At 42.9% G+C, this 17,416-nt stretch overlaps 1 protein-coding gene across 2 annotated transcripts in view; it reads left to right on the top strand.

The window, feature by feature from the left end:
* Positions 1–17,416, top strand: part of RAD9B (RAD9 checkpoint clamp component B) — a 96,360-nt gene that overhangs the window by 60,276 nt on the left and 18,668 nt on the right. For both annotated transcript variants that reach the window (XM_073565505.1, XM_073565496.1), the window contains one exon: positions 4,569–4,678. In XM_073565505.1, the coding sequence (XP_073421606.1) occupies positions 4,569–4,678 (110 nt within the window). The remainder of the gene's footprint in view (positions 1–4,568; positions 4,679–17,416) is intronic.

The following is a 17,416-nucleotide window of genomic DNA, read 5'->3' as shown; positions in this document are numbered from 1 at the left end:
CTAAATGAGGTATCGCTGTAACCGTACTGACCCGAAGAATAAAACCGCTTTATCAATTTTACCGCACGCGGAACAGTGTAAACGCACTCCCCCAAAAGAAATTCATGAAACGCTGGTTTTTGTTCATTCTGCGTCCCAAAAATCGGAATAAAAAGCGATCAAAAAATGTCACGTGCCCGAAAATGGTACCAATAAAAATGTCAACTCGTCCCGCAAAAAATAAGACCTCACATGACTCGGTGGGTCAAAATACGGAAAAATTATAGCTCTCAATATGTGGTGATGCAAAAACTATTTTTACAATAAAAAGCGTTTTTTAGCGTGCGACAGCCAGCAAATATAAAAACCGCCATAAATAGTAAATCAAACCGCCCGTTATCACCCCCTTAGTTAGGGAAAAATAATAAAATTAAAAAAATGTATTTATTTCCATTTTTCCGCTAGGGTTAGGGTTAGGGCTGAGATTAGGGTTAGGGGTGTGTTGGGGTTCGGGTTGGAGTTAGAATTGGGGGTTTCCACTGTTTGGGCACATCAGGGGCTCTCCAAATGCAACATTGCGTCTGATCTCAATTCCAGCCAATTCTGAGTTGAAAAAGTCATATGGTGCTCCTTCCCTTCCAAGCTCTGCCATGCGCCCAAACAGTGTTTTACCCCCACATGTAGGGTATCAGCCTACTCAGGACAAATTGCAAAACAATTTTTGGGGTCCAATTTCTCCTGTTACCCTTAGAAAAATAAAAAATTGGGGGCAAAAATATCATTTTTGTGGAAAAAAATGATTTTTTTATTTTCACGTCCGAGCGTTATAAACTTCTGTGAAGCACTTGGGGGTTCAAAGTGCTCACCACACATCTAGATAAGTTCCGTGGGGGGGTCTAGTGTCCAAAATGGGGTCACTTGTTGGGAGTTTCAATAGTTTAGGTACATCAGGGGCTCTCCAAACGCACATGACACCCGCAGACCATTCCATCAAAGTCTGCATTCCAAAACGTCACTACTTCCCTTCCGAGCCCCGACGTGTGTCCATACAGTAGTTTTCTCCCACATATGGGGTGTCAGCTTACTCAGGACAAATTGGACAACAACTTTTGGGGTTCAATTTCTCCTGTTACCCTTGGGAAAATAAAAAAATTGGGGAATAATTGATCATGTTTGTGGAAAAAATACGATTTTTTTATTTTCATGCCCTGGCATTATAAACTTCTGTGAAGCCCTTGGGGGTTCAAAGTGCTCACCTCACATCTAGATAAGTTCCTTAGGGGGTCTAGTTTTCAAAATGGGGTCATTTGTGGGGGGTTTCCACAGTTTAGGTACTTCAGGGGTTTTCCAATCGCGACATGGTGGCCGATCTCAATTCCAGCCAAAAACGTCAAATGGCGCTGCTTCCCTTCCGAGCTCTGCCATGCGCCCAAATAGTGGTTTACCCCCACATGTGGGGTATCAGCGTACTCAGGACAAATTGCACAATATCTTTTAGGGTGCTGTTACCCTTGGAAAAATAAGAATTGAGGGTGAAAAGATCATTTTTGTGGAAAAAATATGATTTTTTTAATTGTACGGCTTTATGTTATAAACTTCTGTGAAGCCCTTGGGGGTTCAAAGTTCTCACCACACATCTAGATAAGTTCCTTAGGGGGTCTAGTTTCCAAAATGGTGTCATTTGTGGGGTTTTCCACTGTTTTGGTACATCAGGGACTCTCCAAACGTGACATGGCGTCCGATCTGAATTCCAGCCAATTTTGCATTGAAAAAGTCAAACGGCGCTCCTTCCATTCTGATCTCTGCCATGCGCCGAAACAGTCTTTCCCCCCCACATATCAGGTATCAGCGTACTCAGGACAAATTGCACAATAGCTTTTGCAGTCCAATTTCTCCTGTTACCCTTGGTAAAATAAAAAAAATTGAACCTGAAGTATTTTTTTTTGTGAAAAAAAGTTAGATGTTCATTTTTTTTTTAAATATTCATAAAAAATTCCTGTGACGCACCTAAAGGGTTAATAAACTTCTTGAATGTGGTTTTGAGCACCTTAAGGGGTGCAGTTTTTAGAATGGTGTCACTTTTGGGTATTTTCTATCATATAGACCCCTCAAAGTGGCTTCAAATGTGATGTGGTCCTAAAAATAAAATGGTGTTGTAAAAATGAGAAATCGCTGGTCAACTTTTAACCCTTATAACTTCCTAACAAAAAAAAATTTTGGTTCCAAAATTGTGCTGATGTAAAGTAAACATGTGGGAAATGTTAGTTATCAAGTTTTTTTGTGTGCCGTATCTCTGATTTAAGGGCATAAAAATTCAATGTTGGAAAATTGTGAAATTTTCAAAATTTTTGCCAAATTTCCGTTTTTTTCACAAACAAACGTAAGTTATTTGAATGAAATTTTACCACTATCATGAAGTACAATATGTCACGAGAAAACAATGTCAGAATCACCGGGATCCATAGATGCGTTCCAGAGTTATGACCTCATAAAGGTACAGTGGTCAGAATTGTAAAAATTGGCCCGGTCATGAATGTGCAAACCACCCTTGGGGGTGAAGGGGTTAAACTTCCTCATTTTCAGGATCCGTCTAAAAAATGGATCCTGTGCCATCCGTTCACATCAGTTGACAATGGATCCGCTTGTCTGCCTTTTTGGTGGATTTGAACTGATGCAAAAAAACTGAAGTGTGAAAGAGGCCTTAATGTTTAAATGAGTGTGGCTTCTCCCTCTTTATTCCCATCGGCACCCTGAGACCAGGATTGTGTGGTCCTGATGTTTGCCATGGCAGTTCATGAGCAAATAGCGGCCTTAGGGTATGTGCACACATTGCGGATTGCTGTGCGGAATCTGCATATTTTGGCAGAATCTGCAGGTCAAAACCCGTGTGTTTCCTGTGGATTTGGCCTGCATTTTTACACCTGTGGATTCCTTTAATGGAATGGAAGAAGGAGAAGGAGAAGAAGAACCCTTAGAGTAGGTCTTGCGTCCACCCCCACTGTACAATTGTTTGTATTTCCAAATGTGGCAGCATGTACGCAGCGTACAGTGCTAAAACCTCATGGCTCTGTGCACTGTATAGTAGTCATTCTCTGGTACTGCAGCTCAGATCTCGTGATAGCTGTTATGACCCTGTATACACTCTGCACATCCTCCAACAGCTGATTGATGGGGTGATGAATAGGTCATCAATATAGAAATCCAAGACAACCTCTTTATTGCCAGAAACAAATGAAAGGAATCAAGCAAGTGCTGCAGAACAGTATGAAATGATCTCATACATTTCTGAAATTTACTACTATTCTCTTAGTAATCAAAGTATTTAGTTTGGTTCGGTGTCCATTCTTTCTAGAACTGTCATGGTGCATTATATGAAGATTACAGCAACCATTCTTTGTCTCTTAAAACTATGTTCAAACCTGCATTCGGGAATTACTTTTGTCTGTTCAGTTTTAGGAACATAGAAACAGAATTCATATCCAATATGTATCTGTTACATAACTGATACAAACAGATGCAAAAAGGCCCCTTTGACTATTGTGGGGGGGTCTGGCTGGGTTCTTTCATGTGTCTTTTTTCATTAAAGGAAAAAAAAAAAATTGCAATTCTAAATACTGACAAAAAAAGACGGATCCCGTTATAATCAATCAAGCCTCTGTCTGCAACACTTATATAACAGATGCAATTTTAACATGAATTTTGTTCATTCTTAAAAACAGAATAGACAAACGATATTTCAGAATGCAGGGATGAACGTGGTCTTACCACTTAATTCACCCTGTTCCACCTTATTATAACTGTCATACTTAAAGGTATTCAATCAGTAAAACATTTATTGTGCTGATAGAATCTCACATAATTCTGGAATCTACTTGGATACGGTATATTGGTTGATGCTAGGAAGAGCTATGGCCACTGCAGGTGCCCAGAATAGTAAGTTGCACTGGCTTTTCTTCAGCACACAAGCAATTTATAGAAATGTCTGTCATTGATTGCACAGCATCAACAGACTCCTACTTGTTTCCACTGTGAATGCATTGACAGCAGGGTAATGGAAGATGTCTCATAGACAGGCACAGAGGAAAGAACGCTCAAATCTACCTTGGAAAAGGCAATATAAAAAGAAAGTTGTAAAGATAAATGTTGCAAGACATCATATTTCCATGTGTCCTATCAGGTCATATGGACATAATACAGAATGGTTCCCCACTAGAAAATTCCATTTTTGTATCAGAGTGGAGAGTTCCTAACAAAAGCGTATTTTGCTCTATTAGACTTGGTCCATCCATTTGTTACATGGCCAGTTACTTTTTTAGTAGCCATCATGAAATACTACATTTTTCCTATAGTTGGCTAATAGCATTTTCCCTGAACCATAATAGCTGTTTGCCAGAGGATTTTGCAGCCTGACCAGCCACGATTAGCTGACTTCTGTACCATATTTAATTTAAAAAGCAATATTCATGTACATATTAGGTACAGTATTCCTCTGAAAAATCTCAAAAAGTGAGTTCACAAGTGAAGTAATTATTGTTAAACTGTCTTAATTCTCCAGAGGTAAATCAATATATATTTCTGTTTTTATGCAGGACTATCAAAGTTAATGCACACTGAAATTCACCTTGGCTCTGATGAATTTAATGACTTTCAAATTAACATTGGCTCGTCTGATGTAACATTTTGTTTAAAGGAAGTCAGGGTAAGACATTAAATGTAATAAAATACAAAGAAAATTACTAATGCATTGCTGGAAATATTCTATAGGTATTTCTGCCAGAGAAAATAAAGATCACACAAGGTAAACCCTATGCACCATAACCTGCCTTCTACCCTATAACTCACCATAAGAGGTCAGTCCATTCTTAGTGCTTGATCTAGCCAGTAAAACATACCGTATTTTTCGGACTATAAGACACACCGGACTATAAGACGCACCCAGGTTTTAGAGGTGGAAAATAGAGGAAAAATATGTTTGAACCAAAAAAAGTGGTAAAATATTTAATAACATACTACTATATATGTGGTGTTAAAATATATATATCTTCTACCTGTAGCTCCAAACATAAATATATATATATATGTATTATGTTGGGAGCTACAGGTAGAAGATGGTGCTGTGGGACCAGTGTGCTGTCTGTAAAGTACTGAAGGAAGACGCTGGAGGGTGAGTATAAGAACGGGGGCACAGGACTTATATTTAAAGCACCACTCCAGCACTGAAAAATAACACTGCGGTGCTGCTTTAAGATCCCATGCGAGAACCACAACTCCCAGCATGTCCTGCAGATCCTATGGCATGCTGGGATTTATAGTTCACCACAGGATGTCAGTGATTTTTATGTGCTGCAATTACTAACCTTATAATTAATTATTGTACAGGCTGCTGCTCACTGTGCTCAGTGCAGGTCCTGCAGCCAGCCATGCTGTGGTGAGGTAATGCAGCATCCCATGGCTGCACAGAGCCCTCTTATGTCCTCACCACAGGTCATGCAAGAGGATGCTGCACTGTTTGTAGTGCGGTGTCTGCAGGACCTGTGATGACATCATGAAGAGGCAGGGCTTTGTGCGGTCATGTGATGCTCCAGCCCGCCCTCTTCATGACCTCACCACAGGTCCTCCACAGGAGCATTCAGCATGGCATCAGAACAGCCCAAGCTGTGCTGCCTGTCAGGTATGTGGCTATCCCTCCTGCTGCACTCTCCTCCTGCCCCCTCCACCACCAAACACAGATCTCCCCAGCTGCTGCAGGAATCGGCGCTGGGGAAACCATGTGGGTCTGTCATTTGCTGCTCCCCACTCACTGCTCAGCTGACAGGAGAGAGGGGAAGCGGCTCATGAATATTCACTTCACTTTAAGTATCGGGACCACATGGTTTTCCCAGCAGCTGGATTCCTGCAGCAGGCAACATTTTCCTGCCTCCTGCGATCCCAGTGCGGTCTCACTCCACAGCTACCCCCTCCCCACATGCTACATTCCGACCATAAGACACCCACACTTTCCTCCCAAATTTGGAGGAAAAAAAAGTGCGTCTTATGGTCAGAAAAATACCGTATATAATTATCCTCATTCTATACAATTAAACAACATACTGCTATTATACCTACTGTAGAGACAGTCATGTTGATCCAGACGTGTGTTAACTGGATGATATCACTTCCACCAGCACAGCGACAAATCACATCCTATCATGTATGCACCTATTTTCTTATCACTTTTCAGTATTCAATAGTGTAAGTCAATAGACATAGTCACGTGACCAATTACTTACCGTAAAACAACACTGACATCAGCGCTCCACCTACCCAGTACCAAATCAATCACTATCTTGTATTATGGGCTCAAAATGATTGGTTATCAAACCAATACCCATAGTAATAGCAGTATGGACATGGAATGACTAGGAATACTGCACCTATCAAAAATTATAGGTCCAATATGACAAAAATATTACCACTCCATGCTATACAAAGCCATCCACAACCTGTCAACTCCCTATATCTCTGAACTAATCTCCCAAAATCTTCCCTCACATAATCTTCGATGCTCCCAAGACCTCCTACTCTCCTCCACACTTAGTCGCTCCTCACACAACCGCCTCCATGTTTTCTCCCGAATATCCCCCATCCTCTGGAATTCCACGCCTCAACATGTCCGATTATCCATCACCCTTGGATCCTTCAGACGGAACCTGAAAACCCATCCCTTCAGGAAAGCTTACAGCCTGCAATAACCATTCTGCCGCCTCACCACCACCCAAGCTCCCGCCTCACCACCACCAGAGCTGCTGCACCCCCGAGTAGGGACTGTCCCACAAGGGTTGCCGTGACGTGGCGGGATGGCTTGTACATTATTTTGATCAAAATTATGTTTACTAAATACCCTTATTATTATTATTACCTTTATGCATTATTTGCAGTATATTTTTTACTTTTTAGTTCAGGATATTTGTGTTTTTTGCTTTTTGTTTACCCCCGACCTTCTGTCTCTTCCCCATTATCCCGAACAACGTAAATCCGCAAGGACAGGGTCCTCTCCCCTCTGTACCAGTCTGTCATTGTAAGTTTGTTTACTGTAAACGATATCTATAACTTTGTATGCAACCCTTTCTCATGTACAACACCATAGAATTATTGGCGCTATATAAATAACCCCTTAAGGACCAAGCCTCATTTTTAAAAACTGACATGCGTCACTTTATGATGTAATAACACTTCAACATATCCCAGTGATTCTGAGACTACTGTAAGGGAGGGCCAAGACCGTATTCGTGACCTGTATTCCAGTGGCAGCTGCGCCCAGTTCTTCCCCTACATGAAACAATACTCTTCTTCTCGGCATACCTGAATCTCCAGATTCAACTTCACCCTGGCACTTCCCAGGCCATAACCAGGCCCGGATTGGTAATCTGCCTAACCGGGCATTTTCCCGGTGGGCCGCTATTTATTAGCCTGTTGTGGGCCGCAGGCTAATGCGGCAGCCACCGGCCTCTTTTACCCGCAGCTGGCCCTTTAAATTTGCGGGCGCAGCGGCGGTTTCAAAGGTGCGCGGCTCGCGCTGTAGATTTTGGGGTGGCACTGGCACCCTAGGGGTTAAGAACGCGTGGCAATGTGAAACTACGTCGTGGCATGTTCTTTGAGGGCGGAGCCGGAAAGAGCGCGCTGTGCCGTCAATGGTTGCCTGCAGGGCAGGCAGCGCCTACTCACGTCTCACTGTGTTGTGTCCTATCATCGGCGATGGCGTCCAGGGTGGCAGCAGGAATCCAGGAGCGGCTGCTGCTGCGAGTCTCCTACCCCCGCGCGCTGGTTCAGGGCAGGCTTCAGGACAGGTCCAGACTCCAGTAAGTTGGCTGGGGTGAGTTTAGTTATAAAGAGGGCCTATGGGTGGGGAGGTCGGGCGGCGGGCGCCATCTGCCTGAGGCCCTGAGGCTGAGCTAAGGCTGGCTGGGGGGGCCGCAATCTGCCTGAAGCCCTGAGCTGAGGCTGGCTGGGGGGGCAGCAATCTGCCTGAGGCCCTGAGCTGAGGCTGGCTGGGGGGCCACAATCTGCCTGAGGCCCTGAGCTGAGGCTGGCTGGGGGTGCCGCGATCTACCTGAGGCCCTGAGCTGAGGCTGGCTGGGGGGCCGCAATCTGCCTGAGGCTGTTATGAATGAGTCACCAGAGGAGGAAAAAACAAAGACACAAGCTAAGTCCAGAAAACCGGAGAGGTTGGTAGCTAGCGGATTGCAGACCCCTGATCCTATTCACCACAACTAACAGTAGCCGTGGGGGGTTCCTACGGTGCCCTAGACCCCTCGTCACAGCCGGAGAGCTACATAAACCGAAAGAAAGGGGAAATCTAAACTGCCCCAGAGCAGACCCCAAAGCAATAGACAGCCCTCAACATGTATTGTCGGTGAAAAACAGATGAAAACACAAACACAGACAGAAAGACAGGCTGGGCAAATGATGGGGCCCAACTAACTAGATAGGAAAGGACAGAAAAGATGCTGGCTGCAATCACGCAAAAAAACCTGCCAAAAAAAATGTCCAACACGTCTGATAGAAAAGGCCCTGAAGTCACTAGACTTCAAAATCACTATATCAGCACTCAGGTATATTCTGAAGACAGAGCAAAGAGATCAACTGATCAGAGACAAAAATGGAGTTCAGCCCATCCCAACCAGGGCAGGCTGAACACAAACACTAAGTAAACAGACAAAATCTCATGAAAAAATAGCAGAGCAAAAACTTAGCTTTTAGTAGACAGGAACTAAACTGGATGCCAGAGCTCAGAGCAGAAAGGATCACCAGCAGCCCTGCAGGGCGTCAGCTGCCTTATATCCACTCAGAAATTCCAGATGTCCAATCACACTCCACCTGTTCAGATGACAGGTTCTTCCCATCCAGATCAATTTCACTACCTCCTTTCACCAGCAGAGGGAGTTCATCAGACATCAGAGGTGAAGGAGAAAATGAACTCATAACATGAGGCCCTGAGCTGAGGCTGGCTGGGGGGCCGCAATCTGCCTGAGGCCCTGAGCTGAGGCTGGCTGGGGGGCCGCAATCTGCCTGATATGTGTGGGGTTTACAGGATAGATGTAGCAGAGCCACGTGTGTACGAGGTGTACGGAGCGGAGCCGCGTGTGTACGAGGTGTATGGAGCGGAGCCGTGTGTGTACGAGGTGTACAGAACGGAGCCGCGTGTACGAGGTGTACGGAGCGGAGCCGCGTGTGTACGAAGCATACAAAGCGGGCTTTTCCCACGGACCCAGGAGTACACGGCGGAGCCCCGAGGAGCATTTTAAAACTCACACATGACGTTCCACCGGAAGTGATATGCTGGAAGCTGACCGGAAATTAGATAATTTCATGAGATTGTGACGGAACTAGGAATGCTTCAGCTCCATCACCATGTCCTCCTCCGACAGCGCAGACAGCAGGTTCGCCTTGGAATCGGGGATGCCGGCCATGTGAGCGGATCATGATATGTCCTGCATCGGGAGGCTCGGGTGGGAACTACAATGGGAGCCGGGCTGCTATAGTATCTTTATAGAATCTCTCTTTATTTCTCTCTCTTTTTCTTTCTCTGTTATTTCTTTCTCATTCTCTGTTCTGTCTTTCCCTCATTTTCTTTCTCTCTCTCTGTTCTTTCTTTCCCCTCTTTCTTTCTTTTTCTTTCCTCTTTCTTTCTTTTCTTTACTTCTTTCTTTCTCTCTGTTCTGTCTCTCTCTTTTCTTTCTTTCCCCTCTTTCTCTGTTCTTTCTTTCTCGCTCTCCTTTCTTTCTCTGTTTTTCTTTTTTCGCTCTTTGTTTTCTCTTCCTAAGTGCCAGTCAGTATGCCCATAATGCCAGCCACTGTGCCCTCAGTACCAGTCAGTGTGATCAGCAGTACTAAATGGGTGCGGTTGGGCGTGAACATGGGTGTGACTAGTTGCGAAATGGATGTTGCCGGGGAGTGGCTTAAAATTTGCTGTCTTTCTCCCTCTTTCCCTTCTTCAAAAGTTGGGAGGTATGATATCGGCGGCTGTGACCAGGGGGTCTGGTTGCTCAATGTATAGCAGTTCTGCCAGGAATTCTGTCACCGTGTGTACAAAAGGGGACAGAGCTCTGGGAGGAGTACTGTACCTAAAAGCAATAAATAGGACTGAACTGAAATACTGGGCACAGCTGTGACTACATGTTATATAGTCGTGTTAATCTCCTCTCACTTCTTGTAACCTACAAGTGTACAAAGATATTATATAGTCACCATGTGACTAGTGGCCCTGTGTAACTTCAAATGCCAGGGCTGAATTTTAGTCCCTGTCCGGCCCTGGCCCTAACGGTCCCTAGTCTAGGCGATCGAGACACAGTCCTAGACAACTTTAACACTTTATTTACTTAGGATTTCGCACGTGTAGAGATCCACCAAATGAGTGGACGGGGATTTACTCACTTGGCCGGTCTTTGAGGTATACAAGGCAACACTCCAGGTTAAATAGTTCATTCGGTTTATTAACCCCTTAACGACCAGGGGTATTTTTGGTTTTGCATTTTTATTTTTCCCTCCCCTTCTTTTCAGAGCCAAAACTTTTTTATTTTTCCATCTATATGGCCATGTGAGGGCTTATTTTTTGCGGGACAAGTTGTACTTTTAAATGACACCATTGGTTTTACCATGTCATGTACTCGAAAACGGGAAAAAAAATTCCAAGTGCGGTGAAATTGCCAAAAAAGTGCAATCCCACACTTGTTTTTTGCTTGGCTTTTTTGCTAGGTTCACTAGATGCTAAATCTGACCTGCCATAATGATTCTCCAGGTCATTATGAGTTCATAGACACCAAACATGTCTATGTCCTCTTTTATCTAAGTGGTGAAAAAAAATTCCAAAGTTTGCAAAAATAAAAAAATAAAAATTGCGCAATTTTCCGAGACCCGTAGCGTCTCTATTTTTCATGATCTGGGGTCGGGTGAAGGCTTATTTTTTCCATGCCGGGCTGATGTTTTTAATGATACCACTTTTGTGCAGATACGTTCTTTTGTTCGCCCATTATTGCATTTTAATGCAATGTCTTGGCGACCAAAAAAACGTAATTCTGGCGTTTTGAATTTTTTTTTCTTGCTACGCCGTTTAGCGATCGGGTTAATGCTTTTTTATTGATCGGGCGATTCTGAACGCGGCGATACCTAATATGTGTATGTGGGATTTTTTTTTTACTGTTTTATTTTGATGGGGGGTGATTTGAACTTTTAGGTTTTTTTATTTTTTTAAATTTTTTTATTTTTTTTTACCTTTGGCATGCTTCAATAGCCTCCATAGGAGGCTAGAAGCATGCGCAACCCCATCGGCTCTGCTACATATGGACGATGAGCAGATCGCCCATATGTAGCAGATTTACTGCTGCGCTTTCAGCGCCGACCACCGGGTGGCGCTGAAAGCCATATGCTTGGAACAACCATAGAGGTCTGAGACCTCTGGTTGTCCAGACAACAAGACACCGACCCCCGATCATGTGACGGGGGTCGGCGATGACGTCATTTTCGGCCCGGCGGCCGGAAATGCTATTTAAATGCCCGCTGTCAGCTTTGACAGCGGGATTTAACTATTTAATAGGCGCGGGCGGACGGCGATTCCGCTCGCGCTTATTGCGGGCACATGTCAGCTGTTCATAACAATCAAAGCAGGGAAAATGTCCAATGACGGACTGTGTCTGTCATTTGACATTAAGGGGTTACACTTCAGCATAAACCGCTCTTCATCAACTAAACAGCATGTAGCTTCTATTACAATGTCCGTTAAACATTCAGTTTACAGTATACACAGTCTCTTACTGACCCTGGTCAGCGTTAGTCACGGTTTACCCCTCACGGGATATCAAGGAAGCGGCCGCACTGGGATCACTGTTCCAGACAGAGCCTTGCTCACTAGGCAGTCTCCAGTTGCAGAGCCACAGTCGGGCAGTAGCTTCCCTACAGGGAGCCGTCACAGACTCTACCCTGTCCAAGCCTTTCTATGTGCTCTTCCAGGAAGTTCAGTCCCAGACACTTCCAACACACACAGGCCTTCCGGGACCTTGCACTCTGACCACTGAGGATCAAACACACAACCCATGTGATCAGACCTCAGTCCCATTATATAACCCAAATGACCTCCATATGTGGGCAGTCTATGTGTGGCTAGCCGATCCCGCCCAGTTCTCTGACTAGCCCTATAAGCCGCCCTTATAGATAAGCAACTCGTGGACTACAAGTCCCAGCATAACGCTATTTTGGCTTATAGCACAGAGAACCTCTGCAACACATTTACAACCATGCCGGTCACTGTTTCTCCATCAAGGAAATGCCCACATGCATATTCTGAGTCGTATATGAAGCGCACCCTAGCTTTAACAGGGGTTACTGCACCATACACGTTACATCCACGTTACATCAAATGGCCAAGTTCTCCAAAAGTTATGACATGGTTGTCATGGGATATCTCAACTATCCAGACATTTGTTGGGAATCTCTCTCAGGCAAAACTAACAGGTCAAGGAAATTCTTATCCTCTCTTGCTGACAACTTTATCTTCCAAAAGGTAGGGGAGAAAACAAGGGGAACTGCTACCTTGGATCTAATCCTCATAAACAGGGAGGAAATGGTTGAGGAGGTAAAAGTGTCTGGGACCTTTGGAGGTAGCAACCATGCTATTTTAGAATTTTGGATGACTAGAGGAGGAAGACCTGTGAAGACTCAGATATCAAGGTTAGATTTCACAAAGGCAGATTTTAAGGGATTCAGAAAGAGAATTGGAGGGATCCAATGGCTGGGATATCCTTAAGGACAAAAATGTCCAGGAAGGATGGGAAATCTTGAAAAATGAAATTCTCAAAGCACAATTGTTAACAATTCCGAAAAGAGGGAAGAATAGGAAGCATTTAAGGAAACCAGGATGGATGAACACAGAACTTAAGCACATGCTAAAAAGGAAGAAAGAAATGTTTATAAAATGGAAAGAGGGAGGCATATCTAAAGAATAATATAATGCTATCTGCAGAACCTGCAGGGCACAGATCAGATAATCTAAAGCTGACAATGAATTGAGGCTTGCAAGAGACATCAAAAGCAATAAAGGATTTTGGGGATATGTCAAAAGTAGAAGAAAAGTCAAAGATGCTATAGGATTTTTACAGGATGAAAATGATGAAATGGTAAGACAGGATATTGAGAAGGCTAAACTTTTAAATTCCTATTTTGCATCTGTTTTCTCTCAAAAAGGAAATGTAACATCAACTGTTCTTCACTGTCCTATTAAGGGAATAGAAGAATCCAGGATATCTATAAAACAGAAAGATAGTGTGGAAACACTTAGAATAACCTAAATGAATTCAAGTCTCCAGGTCCAAATGAATTACACCCCAGAGTACTGAAGGAGATGGCAGAAGAAATTTTTAATCACCATCTCCATAATCTTTGAAAATTCTTGGAAAACAGGAGAAGTCCCAGAAGACTGGAGAAGAGCAAATGTTGTTCCTATCTTCAAAAAGGGGAAGAAGGTGGCCCCAGGCAACTATAGGCCGGTGAGTGACTTCTATACCAGAAAAGATCTTTGAACAAATTATTAAACAACATGTATGTAAGTACCTGGATAAGAATGAAAGGATTAACCATAGTCAGCATGGGTTTGTAACTAATAAGTCATGTCAGACTAACTTAATTTCCTTCTATGACAAAATCACTGATTGGGTGGATCAGGGAAATGCTGTAGATATAGTATATCTTGACTTCAGCAAAGCATTTGACAAAGTATCTCACACAATCCTAATTGAAAAAGTGGCTAAGTATGGAATGGACAAGGCAACTGTTAGGTGGATTCATAACTGGCGTAGTGATCGGACCCAAAGAGTGGTCGTAAATGGCTGCACATCCAGTTGGAAGAATGTCTCAAGTGGGGTACCACAGGGCTCTGTCCTGGGCCCTGTATTGTTCAACATCTTTATCAACGATTTAGATGAAGGCATTGAGGGTAAACTGATTAAATTTGCTGATGACACAAAGCTAGGAGGGATAGCTATTACTAGAGAAGAGAGAGAGAGGATTCAAAAAGATATAAATAAACTGGAGCAGTGGGCAGCAAATAACAGAATGGTTTTTAACAGGGAAAAATGCAAAGTACTACATCTGGGCAATAAAAATGGAAAAAGCATATACAGAATGGGAGAAATAGGGCTAAGCAACAGCACATGTGAAAAAGTCTTGGGTATACTAATAGATCACTGACTGAATATGAGTCAACAGTGTGATGCAGCAGCAAAAAAGGCAAATGCAATTCTAGGATGTATTAACAGAAGCATACAGTCTGGATCACGTGAAGTCATTATTGCCCTCTACTCCTCTTTGGTCAGACCTCATCTGGAATATTGTGTCCAGTTTTGGGCGCCACATTTTAAAAAAGACATCAACAAACTGGAGCAAGTTCAGAAAAGAGCAACCAGAATGGTGACCGGTCTGCAAACCCTGTCTTATGAGGAAAAGTTGCAGGATTTGGGAATGTTTAGCTTGCAAAAGAGAAGACCGAGAGGAGACTTAATAGCTGTCTACAAATATCTCAAGGGCTGTCACATTGTAGACGGATCATCTTTATTCTCATTTGCACAAGGAAAGACTAGAAGCAATAGGATGAAACTGAATGGGAGGAGACACATATTAGATATTAGAAAAAAACTTTGACAGAGTGATCAATGAGTGGAACAGGCTGCCACGAGAGGTGGTGAGTTCTCCTTCAATAGAAGTCTTCAAACAGAGGCTGGACAGACATCTGTGTGGGATGATATAGCGAATCCTGCTTTGAGCAGGTGGTTGGACCAGATGGCCCAGGAGGTCCCTTCCAACTCTACGATTCTATGGTTCAGTTGATTTATATTATGACATTTGCTTGCTTCCTCATCTTTCTCTTGCTTGCTTTCACTTCAGTGCACACCTGGACCGGACCGCACTAGACTGCTTCCCAGTTCCTTCCTGGCCTGACCTCAATATAATGACATTTCCTTCAGTCTGTTTCGCCCCAGACACGAATTCATCAATCACTGTTTGGTGGCTCCTGGTGAAGCATCTGGCCCGTCTGTACAGATCTCGTCGAAGCTCCAGCTCCTCCTATTTCCTTAGTCCAGCCAACTTCTGCCCTAATAGCATTGGCCCAGGCGGTAAGATGCCACATCTTCCTTTTTCTGTTCTGACCCACTGCTAAGACATGCAGTGGCCGTGGGTAACATGGGCTATAACGACTTAACGTTACGTGACTGCTGAACTGTCTGGGTCTATAGCCCATGTGGACACTTGGGCGTCCTGGCCCCATTTAACTAAACCACTCATCACTAACCTTAACTCTCAGCAGCCCCTCCTACAATTAACCCTCTGAACATCCCCCATCTAGTGGCCTGCAACATAATTACATCTACTCGGTCTATGGGGAAACTATGTACTAAGAGTGCCCTCTTCTAACATCCCAAGAAGGATACACTAACTTTCCCTGTCGGTACATGTACAAAGGACACATAACATACATGCAATACTATAATAAAGGAATACAAGACAATAATACAGTTTTCTATATAATGGTAGCACATTCAAGTGGCAATACCATAAGCAATGAGCGGTAATACATAGTTATACATGTAGCAGTACCGCAGGCAATCATAAAACACATCTGTAAACATTAAGTACTGGAAGATAATTAGAGGGAATGGAAGCATGAAAGACATTATATCTCACCACCTTACACAACTTTTTCAAGACATGATGTACTTCATGTTAGTGGTACATTTTGGTCAATATAATTTGCGTTTATGTATGAAAACATTGAAAATTTGTCAATTAAATGACACAATTTTCAAACTTTGAATTTGTATGTCCTTAAATCAGAGAGTTATACCAAACAAAATAATTCATAAATATTTTCCATATGTCTACTTTATGTTGGCATCATTTAAAAAAACTAAATTCTTAGGAAGTTAGAAGGGTTAAAAAGTTAACAGCAATTTTCCATTTTTCCAACAAAATTTACAAAACTTATTTTTTTAGGAACCACAGCACATCTGAAGTGACTTTCAGTGGTTATATGACAGAAAATACCCAAAAGTTACAACATTTTAAAAACTGCACCCCTCAAGGTGCTCAAAGCCACATTCAGTAAATATATCAATGCTTTAGGTGCATCACAGAAAAAAATTAAAATTGTACTTTTTCCCACAAAATGTTGCTTTAGCTCCACATTTTTCATTATCACAGGAGAAAGTGGACAATACAATTTGTTGTCCAATTTCTTCTGAGTACACCAATACTCTATATGTGGTGAAAAAGTATTTGGGCTGAGGGCAGAGCTCAAAAGGGAATGAGCACCGTTTGACTTCTGGAGCACAAAATTGGCTGGAATAGTTAACGGACGCCATATTGCGTTTGCAGAGCCCTAAATGCGCATATACAGTGGAATCCCCCCCCCCAAAAAAAAAATTACTCCATTTTGGAAACTACACCTCTTGAAGAATTCCTCTAAGGGTGTTTTGAGCATTTTAAACCCACAGGTATCTCACAGGATTGTATAAAACATTGGGCTATGAAAATAAAAGTTTCATTTTTTCAACTAAAATGTTTTGGCCTCAAGTTTTGGGCCAAATTTTTTTTAAACAATGTTGCATGAGTATGATAATGCTCCATATGTGGTAACAAAACTACTTAGGCACCTTGCAAAGCTTAGAAGGGAAGGAGCGCCATATCGGAGTGCATATTTGCCTGGAATGGTTTGCGGGTGCCATGTCATATTGGCAGAGCCTCTGAGGACTCAGGCCAGCAGCATCCCCCATAACTGACCCCATTTTACAAACTACACCACTTAAGTAATCTAGGGGTGCAGTGATCATATTGACACCACATGTGTTTCACAAAATGTTGTACCATTGAGCGGTGAAGAAAAAAAATACATTTTTTACCATGATAATGTTTTGGCTCCATATTTTAAATTTTCACAAGGGAAAATAGGTAAAAATTACCACACAATTAGTTACACAATTTCTCGTGAACATGGAAATACCCCATATGTGGCTGTACAGTACTGTTTAGCCACACGACAAGACTTGGAAGGGAAGGAGCGCTATTTGACTCTTGGAGAACAAATTTTCGGAGACTAATTTGCAGACTCCATATAAAGAGCCCATTGCTAACCGCGACCCAGTCTGAGTGTGATCTATTGCTAAACACCCTTTGCTTCCTATCCCTGAGCCAACTCTTAACCCACTTACACATTTTCCCCTATCCCCATTGTTCTCCTTTTATGTATCAACCTTTTGTGTGGCATCGTATCAAAAGCTTTTGAAAAATCCATGTACACCATGTCCACTGCATTCCCTTGGTCCAGTCCGTAACGTACCTCTTCATAGAAACTCATCAGATTAAACCCATGTTGATATTAGGTCATGAGGTTATTCTTCTAATACTCCAATAATAA

Source organism: Dendrobates tinctorius, unplaced genomic scaffold (genome assembly GCF_039654945.1).
Source record: "Dendrobates tinctorius isolate UK_male_01 unplaced genomic scaffold, ASM3965494v1 ptg000003l, whole genome shotgun sequence".
Taxonomy (NCBI): Eukaryota; Metazoa; Chordata; class Amphibia; order Anura; family Dendrobatidae; genus Dendrobates; species Dendrobates tinctorius.
This window is presented reverse-complemented; position numbering and strand designations above follow the sequence as displayed.